This window comes from Vicia villosa, unplaced genomic scaffold (genome assembly GCF_029867415.1).
Source record: "Vicia villosa cultivar HV-30 ecotype Madison, WI unplaced genomic scaffold, Vvil1.0 ctg.000951F_1_1, whole genome shotgun sequence".
In the NCBI taxonomy this organism is placed as follows: domain Eukaryota; kingdom Viridiplantae; phylum Streptophyta; class Magnoliopsida; order Fabales; family Fabaceae; genus Vicia; species Vicia villosa.
Genome location: NW_026705426.1, coordinates 583,420 through 595,310, shown reverse-complemented (window position 1 = coordinate 595,310; position 11,891 = coordinate 583,420). Strand labels below are relative to the sequence as shown.

Sequence of the window (11,891 nt, the reverse complement as noted above, 5' to 3'; positions counted from 1 at the left end):
ATTATTAAGTTATAATTAAAATCAATTAATGAATGATACATGGTTGGATTCGTCTTGAAAAATCACATAACTTTCATGTTTACATTTCTGAAAATGATTAAGTTTTTATGGAGATACGATTTTCCATATTTTGTTGTTCTTGAGATTGAAGATGAAGTCCATTTTTGAATTTAGAAAAATGCTTTATTTTATTTTGAATGGTGTTCATTTCATAAACGACTTCATCGTTTGACTCAATTAGTTTATGTGTGTCTTTGAGGCGTGTGTATAAAGGCGTGGGTTCGATTCCCCTTTTTTACAACATTGAAAGCTATTATTTTCATGGATCCACACATCAAAGATTTAAAGTCCCACACTTTGTATGATTCATATTGATATATGCATGGTGATCTTGAAGTTAGATGTAAAGAATGTGATTCTTGAAATAAGTCTTATACTTTGTATGATTTATACTATTGATAATTGCATGATGATTCTGGAGTTAAATATAAAGAATGAAATTTTTGAAATTCTGTTATAAGCATCTAAAATCCTACACACAGAGTCCATAACTAAAAAAACAACATCCTTAATTTGATGTCATCAATTGACATCACATTAATCAAATATCATAATTCTCTTTATTCGTAATCAAACGACTCATGGTGGATCAAAACATATATTGTTTTTTTTTAGAGAATTCCACATTTGAATTGAATCATAGCTATTTCCAAACCTTGTGTTTATACTAGAACACTACGTAATATTCAAAATTGATCTAGTTAGCGAATAACATGATGTATTGGGAGGCATATTGATAGTCTTGATCATATGTTTTTGGTTAAGTAACTAGAAGAAGATGATGTATATATTTGTTTAGTTTTGTTTTGAAGCACACAATTCTGTTTGTTTTCAAGTTATAAGCATAACATCACAATATGCATGAGCAGAGAGATTGAACACGTTTCTAACCCTCAGGGGGCTAAAATTTTACCATTGGTTCCTCATATTTTATTTGTTGACACAAAAGCCTCATTCTTCACCTTCCGATAAAAAACAAAGATATGGCTTTCAAGTTTGGACAAACGTTAATGAATGGGGTAATATATATTTTACTTTTCACTTCTCATCAACTTTAAAAACCAATCAACTTTTGACACGAAACCAATAATTTTTTTTAAAAATATTTTTCCATTACCAATAAATAAACCTCACAAGACAATCTATGTGTTTGGGTATAAATAGGGACAGGCCAGTAACCAACCCAAGAAATAGATAGATAAAAATATTTACATTTGGTAACATTCTCGCCGGAAAACGAGCGAAGATAAGATTTTCCGGCGAGCTATCTGAGATGAAGGTTCATCGGCCGAAAGGTGATAAGCGGAAGAGAACGAAGTCGCGATTGGTCAAGTTTGAGGAATTGCCGGAATATTTGAAAGATAATGAGTTCATATTGGATCATTACCGGTCGGAATGGCCGGTGAAGGATTCTTTGTTGAGCGTTTTCGCATGGCACAACGAGACGCTGAATGTTTGGACGTGAGTGTTGTTTCCGATGTTAAAATTTTGCAGAACTTTTGGTTTTTGTGTTTGATTTTATTATTCTTGGTGTAGTCATTTAGGAGGCTTTTTGATTTTTGCGGCGATGGCGGTGGTGAGTTTTCCGGCGGTGGCGGAACACGGAGGTGGAGGAGGAGGGTTTCTCTCTAAAATTTACAGGTATTTTTCTTGTTTGGTTGAGATTTTTCTCTTGTTGTTGAACTTGAAGGGTTTGGGTTTCATATTTGGGGTTTTTTATTGTGTGGTGTAGGAACAGAGTAGGAGCCATGGGAAAGCAGATCAACGGTTCTGAATCTCAAAACAAAGACTTTCAGGTTTGCTTTCCATTTTCAATTTTATTATTTATTTATTTAAACAAGATTTGTTGTTTTTGTTTTTATGCCATTCATATTACTAGTAATAACTAATCATTTTTAAATGACTATATTATTTTATTAATTAATATTTATTTTAAAATAAATATTTATTATTATTTTTTCAAGTATGCTCTTTTAATTGTTATTGTGAATCTGAATAAAATACTATTAATATACAGCAACTTTTTAAAAAAAATGAATGATTGTTATCGTATTTCCAAGTTTGGTGTAATTTTGTTAGGTGAGGTAGTAGTAACTTCTTTATCTAATTGCTAAAAAATTTATCACCATTCATACTGTTTTGCCTTTTTTCATCATTAGTAATAAAATGTATCTTATATTTTCTATTTTTACAAAAATGAAAATGATAAAAAATTTAAAACTATTGCCAAATTTTGACATTTATTTATTATTATGGTTCCCTTACTAAAAGTATTATGTGAATGAATAATATCTGTGTTGTCTATTAGTCTGCCCACTTCACTATATTTCCATTTCTAAATCCATCAAACAAACAAGTACTCCGTCATAAAATGAATGTCATATTTAAGAAAAAAGTGTCTCAAAATACTTGTCATTTTATATTACCAATGCAATTTTATATTTAATTTTTCAATTATACCCTCTAATAAAGGCCCTTAATTTATGGTTTTTTCACTTAATATAAATGTTATTTCGAATACACTAATAATTAATCAGGATAATTTAGTAAAATCATTATTCTCTCTTTTATTTATTACTGTTTCTTAACTGTGTGAAATGAGTCATTGCTACAAATAATTTGGGACGGAGGGAGTATTACTTATCTTTTTAAACTTTCAACAAATGCTCCTGCCATACGTCTCCCCATGTTTATTTCCATCAATTTTCCTGTCTTCTTGGTTGAGTGTGTTATTATCCAAACTCTTATATGAGTTGCAGCGGAGTCAGTGAAGTTGAGTTGATTTTCTGATTCAAGATCGAGCTGATCTTGTGGTCGGATGAATTTGCATTATAATGGTTAATTTGATGAATATGATTTAGTTGGATGAATTCGCCCTTTTTTATAATAGTAAAATTTGATCGATATGACTTGAGATCGACTTTAGCTCGCCTATACCATTTTGCATACTCTCTAAGGGGTTTAGTGTGTTGTAACCTTATAGATAAGACCGAGATAGACTTGAACCATTACTTTTGAAGTGTATTAGGCATGGTTGGTAAGGTTAGAAAATGTTGTGAATGAAATGGCAGGATAAGTGGGTCAGTTTAGCCTATCTCCATGTGATCTCTGTGACCGACCCATTATTATTCAATAATTTCAGACTACTCTATGTCTTGCGTTTCTTACTTGAAAATGTTGGAATAGTAGACAAAATATGATACTAGTAATTATTAAATAGTTATTCATTCCTCTTTCCGCAATGAATACTTCACTTGAGAGGGATTAAAAAATCATAAACCAAACAATGGTAATAATATTTTTATAAGGCACTACTATGTTTGTCATTATTATGAGTAAAAAATATAATCATCATTGATATAAAGTGACAAATGTTTAATTGAGAATAATCTATATAGTATTTTTAATTAAATATATAATTGAGAATGACTTATATAATATTTATTAGATGATATAATTAGAAAATACATTACAATATAAATATGTGAAATATTTTTTAGATGTCTTATTCATTGTAAAACTGATAGAGACAGTATTTGCTTATCAGTTATCATGTGTAAATGTGTAAGATTCTCCAATATTGCTCTTTAAAAAATTGTGTATTTGGTACAATAAATTGTGTCCAATTTTCTAACACCAAGTTTTCTCAAGAATTAAGATTATTGGGAGGCAAGGGATTAAGAATCTAAAAAATAATTTTTTTTTAGGTTAAATATGTTTGTTGTACTCCTAAACATCTCATAATTCACTTTAAATTTTTAAAAAACTTTTTTTAAAGAAAAGTTATCTTAATAATTTTCATCTACATTTTTTGTTCCTTATACAACTTAGCATAATTAACAATCATCTTAGCGACGGTTTCTACTTAGCATTGAATCAGCGACGGTTTTAACAACAATTTTAGCAGGAGAGACCAAAAGTGCGGATGAAATTTTTTAAAAGAGCCATTATTTAAAAATAATTTTTATAGGGACTAAACCGATTTTAAATTATTTATAAGGACATATTTATTCCTTTTTTTTTTTTCTATTATCGGTTGGTCCAGTCCATTTTGTTTAACTTCTTTTTAAGCCAAATACAAAAATATATCTTCCTAATTCATTAACAAACAATTGTGCTTTTTCTGAAATTTGTTAATCAATTTTCTCTCTTGTACTGTCATTGTCATCCAACACAAGTTTTAATTTAAAGAATTACTTGCAATTGTCCAAAAAAAAAAGTTAGAATAACTTTTCCTACCAAACATAGATATACATTGAATTCTCACCATTTATTTTTGTTCATATGTTTTCATGTTTTTTCATCTCTGCCTTTAAAACTCACCTTTTCTTTTATTCTCTTTCTTTTTCATTCGATGATGGAGATTTTAGTAGACCTTCATGTCACATGAAAGGATCTATTCCCATCAAAATAAGACATGGAGATAGATAGAGATTTGGTTCTGTTCAGAAGAACAAACAATTTTTTCAGAGCTGTAATAAAATTCCATCCATAAGTTAAACAATCAGTTTAAGTAGGTGGTCAAAATCACCACTATAAATCCAATGAGATGGTAAGGGTCTGCTTAATCAGATGTCATGGGATTGAGAGTTTTGCCGTCTATTGTAGTTTTACATATTTTCAATTTATACTAAAAACCATAAATAATTGACCATAACACGCCGCATTTTTGTTATTTATACGGAGTAGCAAGAAATATAAAACATGCCTAGCCCACTTTTAGCTTATCCCTTTAATAATATCATGAGATTGAATGAATGCGTGATTTGTTTGGTTACAGGATTGGCATTTGAGACAGATATTGGAAGTAACCATCTTTGATGGAGTGACCGAAACAATTCCAAGATGGCCATGGTTCATTCTCTTAGTTGGAGGAATGTGTTGCTTAGCATGCAGTTCTATTTCCCATCTTCTAGCTTGCCACTCCAAACGCTTTAACCTCTTTTTTTGGCGTCTAGATTACGCCGGAATATCAATTATGATAGTATCCTCTTTCTATGCTCCAATTTACTACGTATTTTTCTGCAATCCATACGCAAGGTTACTCTATTTGACATCAATATCAGTCCTTGGAGTAATAGCAGTAATAACCCTTCTTTCCCCGACACTTTCAGCACCTCGGTTTCGAACCTTTAGAGCATCTTTGTTCCTTTCAATGGGATTTTCAGGTGTTATTCCAGCAGTTCATGCTCTTGTAATCAACTGGGGTCACTCGCATATTGTAGTTGCAATTGGATATGAGGTGATAACAGGGATTCTATATGCCACAGGTGTTGTGTTTTATGTGACTAGAATACCAGAGAGATGGAAGCCTGGAGCATTTGATCTTGCAGGACATAGTCATCAGATATTTCATGTTTTTGTTGTTCTTGGGGCACTTGCACATAGCACTGCCACACTTGTCATGATGGATTTTCGAAGGGGATCACCCACATGTGCATTTTAGTTTATCATTTTTGTATTCTTCTTTCTATGGACACTAGATGCTGTTTTTAAACTTTGCAAATGAAACTAGTAACAAATAACAAATTTGACTATTTTGGATTCCCCCACCCCTCACTTTCAGAAATGAAATGTTTTGTTAGATAATATAATTCAAACTTTTTTTAATATTAAGACATGTTGATTTTTATGTTTTGGTTTTCATTTCAAGCATTAAATATAGTATAATATAGATGAAATAGTTTGTTAATCATTCTTTTTACAATTTTTTAAAACAAACTTTTTCTAAATGCATCTCTTATAAATTATTTTTCATATCTTTATTAACAATTAAAAAAAACTAAAATTTTAAAAAATTATTATTTCAATTTTTAGATTTTTTGTTTAAAATACATGACAATCAAAGATTCTCAAATTAAGAAAAGGCTTAAATGTGTCACTTGTCTATGTAAGTTGGCTATACTTTGGTTTTTGTCTATGTACTTTTTAAAACAACACTTGAATGTTGAAATTCATTTGGTTTTTGTAGTTGGCGTTAATATTCCGTTACAAAAAGGCCAATGTTGCAAAGATTTCTATTCTAATTGTTAAATTAGATTGTGAAGTGGAGCTTCTTTAAAGCTATTGGTATATTGAAAGAGATAAGTGATCTTGATCATTCAAACTATACGTTATGGTAGTATAAATATGACGAGGATAAATACAAGAGAATGATCAATGAAAATAATGCTGATAACATTTATAAACTTGTCATTGAAATGAAATGTGTAGTGCATTTATATGTTGAACATTCTGTTAAAGGCATAGTTGCCCCTATCCTATCCCCGAGGAAGATGAACATGGTGATGGAAATAGTTTTGAAGAAGATCAACAAGATGATGAAATTAATGTTGAAGAAGATGAACGAAGTGATGAAATTAATGTTGAAGAAGATGAACAAGGTAACAGAAATAATGTGGAAGATGAACAAATTGATCAAAGTGATGTCAAATTAGATTATGATGATAATGAGGATGAAGTTGTTGGTATAACATTTGATGATAATGAGGATGAGAGGGCTCTTGTGTTGGATAATGACTTTGACATGATTGGTAAAGAAGGTGGTGTCAATGGAAAAAAAGGTATGGTAACGTGTGTTGCAAATAAGAACAGATGTAACACCCTTCTAAACCCCGCGACAATTTTTAAACAATTCTATCAGAGTAAAACATAAACACAAGGGTGCCACAATTATATAAAATAAATAAACCAATCATGGTCAAGTCATGCTTCATTAGGAAACGGTTCACCAAATCGTAATTTAGGTTTATCACAGCGGAATAAGAAACATTATCAAATACACCCAATGGAATCATAATCCAACACCAATAAAGTAGATTAATTTCATAAAACTCTATAACTATCGTTCCCCAGTGTTATAGATCAGAGCATGACCGACACGACCCAACATAAACGGATAACTCTATGAGTCATCCTCACCAAGCACTAATGCCGCTACTCCTCAATCTGAAAATGACAACATGTAAGGGTGAGTCTCATTCTCAATTAGTAAATATTATGCAATTCATAAGCAACAAGCATCATAATATACCGTTCACCCAATTATACATATTCAGATTCACATCTATTATTCATTAATTCACACGATAATAGATTACAACACATACTGCAGAAATCCATACAATCATATTATGACAAAATGCATATGACACAACTGACACTATGCATGTGGTACTAATAAACCGTGGAATCAATCCACCTAACCGATCTACGCCTCATCGAGATACGGCCCACCGACACAATTTCCACACAATGGGAAATATGTCCACCAACGATCCAAACATCACCGGGATCCAACATCAATGCATATGAATGAATGAAACACATATAACATACTTAAAACACACCGAATCACGATGAACAACTCATCTCAACACCACATCACCGAATAAGTATGTACATGTTTTCAACTTCATTCAAATAGTCATGCATCCATCACAATCATAATAACAAGTCACAACCAATTCATCATCACATCAAACACATTGTCATACCTATCTCATATGTACACAATGTTCAATTCTCATCAAGTAATTAAATCGAGTTTTCAAAGAAATAAAGTCGGATAATACCAATATTCACCATTCATCATATAAAACATTTAATTACTTGCACAGCGCCCAAAACGACACTAAGAAATGATTCACGGATCAAAAGATACGTTATCGTGAAGTTTGGAAAAATTCACACACAGCAAGATTCGCTCAGCGGAGAAAGGCAGAAGCAAAATCCTTCTGACCCCCGCTCAGCGGACCTCAAGCGACGTCAAACAGGAGCGAACTACGTTGGGACCTCCGCTCAGCGGACCTGCGATTTCAGCAAACCCCAAGTCTGCAACAGACCCTGCGATTTCACATCCTTTTCACCCAAAAACGATTCCAGACATCACATACAGGCATATAATCATCATACATTCAATCATACACCATAAAACATCATCCAAACTCATTATTAACCAAATAGTTCACACAATCATCATCAATTCAATCCAATTTTAACACCCTAACCTAACAATCCCAATATCTAATTGAACCAAACCATACATCAATCTACCTATCACCTAAGACCACATAAGAGATACTAAAAGGAAGAGTCCCCCCTTACCTCGATGAATTTCTTGAATGCTCTCCTTCCGGTTTCACGTTCTTGCCTTTTTCTCTTCTCTTGCTCTTTTCACGTGTTCTTCCTTTCTCCCCAAATGGTTCCTTTTTTCTTATTTTATGAAAAATAAAATAAAATAAATTAACCACAACTTAGTAAAAGGCCTAACTAATTAGCACCCCTCTTTTACTATCACCACACCATAAGCCCAATAGCTCTTACTCCATCATTTTTCAATTAAATCCAATTTAAACTCTAAAATTCCAATTATTTAATTTAAATCCAAATTAAACTCTCCCAATGCCAGTCATCGGAGTAACTCGCATGAATACATGATCTCCTTCCTTAAATTCAATATCCTTCCTTCTTTTGTCATGGTAACTCTTCTGACGACTCTGAGAAGCTCTCATCTTTTCCTGAATCATCTTGATCTTTTCTGTAGTTTGTTGCACAATCTCCGGTCCAACCACCGTATTTTCTCCAGATTCGCACCAACACAAAGGTGTTCTACATCTCCTACCATACAATGCTTCAAACGGAGCCATACCAATACTCGAATGATAACTATTGTTGTAGGTAAACTCAACCAAAGGTAAATAACTATCCCAAGCACCACCTTTTTCTAATACACAAACTCGTATCAAATCCTCTAACGATTGAATCGTTCTCTCCGTCTGACCATCTGTCTGCGGGTGATAAGCAGAACTCAACCTCAACTTAGTACCTAAGGCTTCCTGCAATCCTGTCCAGAACTTAGAAGTAAATCTCGGATCTCTATCCGACACAATACTAGCTGGAACACCATGTAAACTCACTATCTTCTCAACATACAACTGAGCCAACTTCTCCATCGGATAATCCATTCTTATTGGAATAAAGTGAGCAGATTTCGTCAACCGGTCTACAATAACCCAGATAGAGTCACAATTCCTGCTCGTTCTAGGTAAACCAGATACAAAGTCCATAGAAATTCCATCCCACTTCCAATCCGGAACAAACAACGGTTCCATCAATCCAGACGGTTTCTGATGCTCAATTTTCGACTTTTGACAAATTAAGCAAGCATAAACAAACTCAGCAATTTCCTTCTTCATTCCAGGCCACCAAAATAACTTCTTCAAATCATGATTCATCTTGGTAGCACCAGGATGAATGCTCAATCCACTTCGGTGTCCTTCTTCCAGAATACTCTTTCTGATCTCAGCAACATCGGGTACACACACTCGGTCTCCAAACCTTATGACACCATTCTCGTCAATTCGGAATTCACCTCCTCGACCTTGGTTAATCAATGTCAACTTATCTACCAATCCAACATCAGATTTCTGTCCATTTCTAATCTCTTCAAGGATACTATTAGTCAACTTCAACATTCCCAACTTAACACTATTGGAAGTACTTTCACATACTAAACTCAAATCTCGAAATTGCTCAATTAAATCCAATTCTCGCACCATTAGCATAGACATATGCAATGACTTCCTACTTAATGCATCAACAACAAGATTTGCTTTACCAGGATGGTAATTCAAACCGAAATCATAGTCTTTTAGAAATTCTAACCATCTTCTCTGCCTCATATTGAGCTCTTTCTGATCGAAGAGATACTTCAGACTCTTATGATCGCTGAATACCTCAAATCGAGAACCATAGAGATAATGTCTCCACAACTTCAACACAAACACCACAGCCGCTAATTCCAAATCATGAGTTGGATAATTCCTTTCATGAATTTTCAACTGTCTTGAAGCATAGGCCACTACCTGCTTATCTTGCATCAAAACACCACCTAAACCCATCAGTGAAGCATCACAATACACATTAAAAGACTTCGCTGGATTAGGCAAAATTAAGATCGGAGCACTTGTCAACCTCTTCTTCAACTCTTGAAAACCTTTTTCACATTCTGAATCCCATACAAATACTTGTCCTTTTCTTGTTAACTTAGTCATTGGTAATGCCAACTTCAAAAATCCCTCAATGAACTTTCTATAGTAACCTGCCAGACCAAGAAAACTACGAATCTCTGAAGCATTCTTCGGCGTCTCCCACTGAGATACTGCTTCTACCTTCATAGGATCCACTGCGATACCGTCCTTCGTAATTACATGGCCAAGAAAACTTACTTCCTTCAACCAGAATTCACATTTAGACAATTTCGCATACAATTTCTTCTCCTTCAATAACTCCAACACCACTCTTAAATGATCTGCATGTTCTTTATCACTCTTCGAGTAAATCAGAATGTCGTCAATGAACACTACCACGAACTTGTCAAGATACGGGTGAAATATCCTGTTCATATACTCCATGAAAACACCAGGTGCATTAACAGAATATTCATAGTGTCCATACCTCGTTCGGAATGCCGTCTTCTGAATATCTTCCGCCTTCACACGAATTTGGTGATATCCAGACCTCAGATCAATCTTGCTAAACACACAAGCTCCAACCAATAGGTCTATCAAGTCGTCAATCCTCGGTAAAGGGTATCGATTCTTGATTGTCACTTTGTTCAGTTGTCTATAATCAACACATAGCCTCATTGAACCTTCTTTCTTCTTAACCAACAGTACCGGCGCACCCCACGGTGACACACTAGGACGAATAAACTTCTTCTCCAAAAATTCTTCTAACTGTTTCTTCAGTTCAGCCAACTCTAATGCTGACATGCGATACGGTGCCATCAACACAGGACTAGTTCCAGGAATCAATTCTATAGAAAACTCCACTTCTCTTTCCGGTGGCAACTCACTAACATCTTCTGGAAACACTTCCGGATACTCACTCACTACCCGTAGCTCACCAGTGTTATCGCCCCCTTTCACTTCCATCGAGGAGCGCAACATAAATACCACCGCTCCATCATTGATAGCCAAATTCATCTGTTTGACTGACATAGTCAAATCCTCAACACTAACCTCTTCAGGAAAGATAACCGTCTTCGTAAAACAATTGATATGAACTCGATTAAATTGCAACCAGTTCATCCCTAAAATGACGTCAAGTCCTTCAAGAGGAAGGCATACTAAATCCATTCCAAACTTCCTACCAAATATGTCAACAGGACAGTTCAAACAAGCAAAAGAAGTAGTTACTGAACCCGACGCAGGAGTGTCAATAACCATACTTCCATGAATAACAGATATTTCTAATCCCAATCGTTTAACATAATCCATTGAAATGAACGAATGAGTCGCTCCAGTATCTATAATAGCAACTAAAGGTGTGTCATGGATAAAACACGTACCTTTAATTAGACGATCTTCTGGAGTAGTCTCTGACCCAGACAAGGCAAAGACTTTTCAACCAACCTGATCCTTCTTCGGTTTAGTGCAGTGCGGACTGATGTGACCCTCTTCGCCGCAATTGTAGCAAGTCACAATCTTCATCCTACAATCTGAAGCAATATGACCCGCCTTACCACACTTGAAGCATTTCTTCTCTCCACTCTTGCACTCATTTCTTCTATGCCCAGTCTCACCACAGTTGTAGCACCTAACGGGAGCACCAGAATCTCCCCCACTAGGCCTTTTCCAATCCCCAACTCTAGGATTTCCTCTACCATATGACTTACCTCTATCCATAGGCTTCTTACCTTTATTGTCAATTGTAGCAACCTGCCTTAAAAATTAAAGATTTAGAGTCGCCACCTATTCTGAAGGGCGAATAGGAAACCCTACGCAGTTTAGAGATCGGGGTAAGATTATTATAATCAGGTCGAGGGA

The 11,891-nt window shown here is 34.3% G+C and overlaps 1 protein-coding gene across 2 annotated transcripts; it reads left to right on the top strand.

Moving 5' to 3' along the window:
* Positions 1–1,217: 1,217 nt before the first annotated feature.
* LOC131632507 (heptahelical transmembrane protein 2-like) lies at positions 1,218–5,698 on the top strand. 2 transcript variants are annotated; one of them, XM_058903257.1, is made up of 4 exons: positions 1,218–1,521; positions 1,597–1,701; positions 1,799–1,856; positions 4,841–5,698. In XM_058903257.1, the coding sequence occupies exons 1-4, from the start codon at positions 1,334–1,336 to the stop codon at positions 5,504–5,506; spliced, it is 1,017 nt and encodes a 338-aa protein (XP_058759240.1). In that variant the 5' UTR covers positions 1,218–1,333; the 3' UTR covers positions 5,507–5,698. The 2 variants fall into 2 exon arrangements, with proteins under 2 accessions (XP_058759240.1, XP_058759239.1); XM_058903256.1 differs by having other exon boundaries at positions 1,219–1,521; positions 1,793–1,856.
* The last annotated feature ends 6,193 nt before the right edge of the window (positions 5,699–11,891 follow it).

Bases quoted from the DNA above. Each gene is read 5' to 3' on its own strand.
- LOC131632507 (XM_058903256.1), top strand. From the start codon at position 1,334: ATGAAGGTTCATCGGCCGAAAGGTGATAAGCGGAAGAGAACGAAGTCG. The intron at 1,522-1,596 runs GTGAGTGTTGTT...TTCTTGGTGTAG, and splicing joins GAGACGCTGAATGTTTGGAC to TCATTTAGGAGGCTTTTTGA. The intron at 1,702-1,792 runs GTATTTTTCTTG...TGTGTGGTGTAG, and splicing joins TTTCTCTCTAAAATTTACAG to GAACAGAGTAGGAGCCATGG.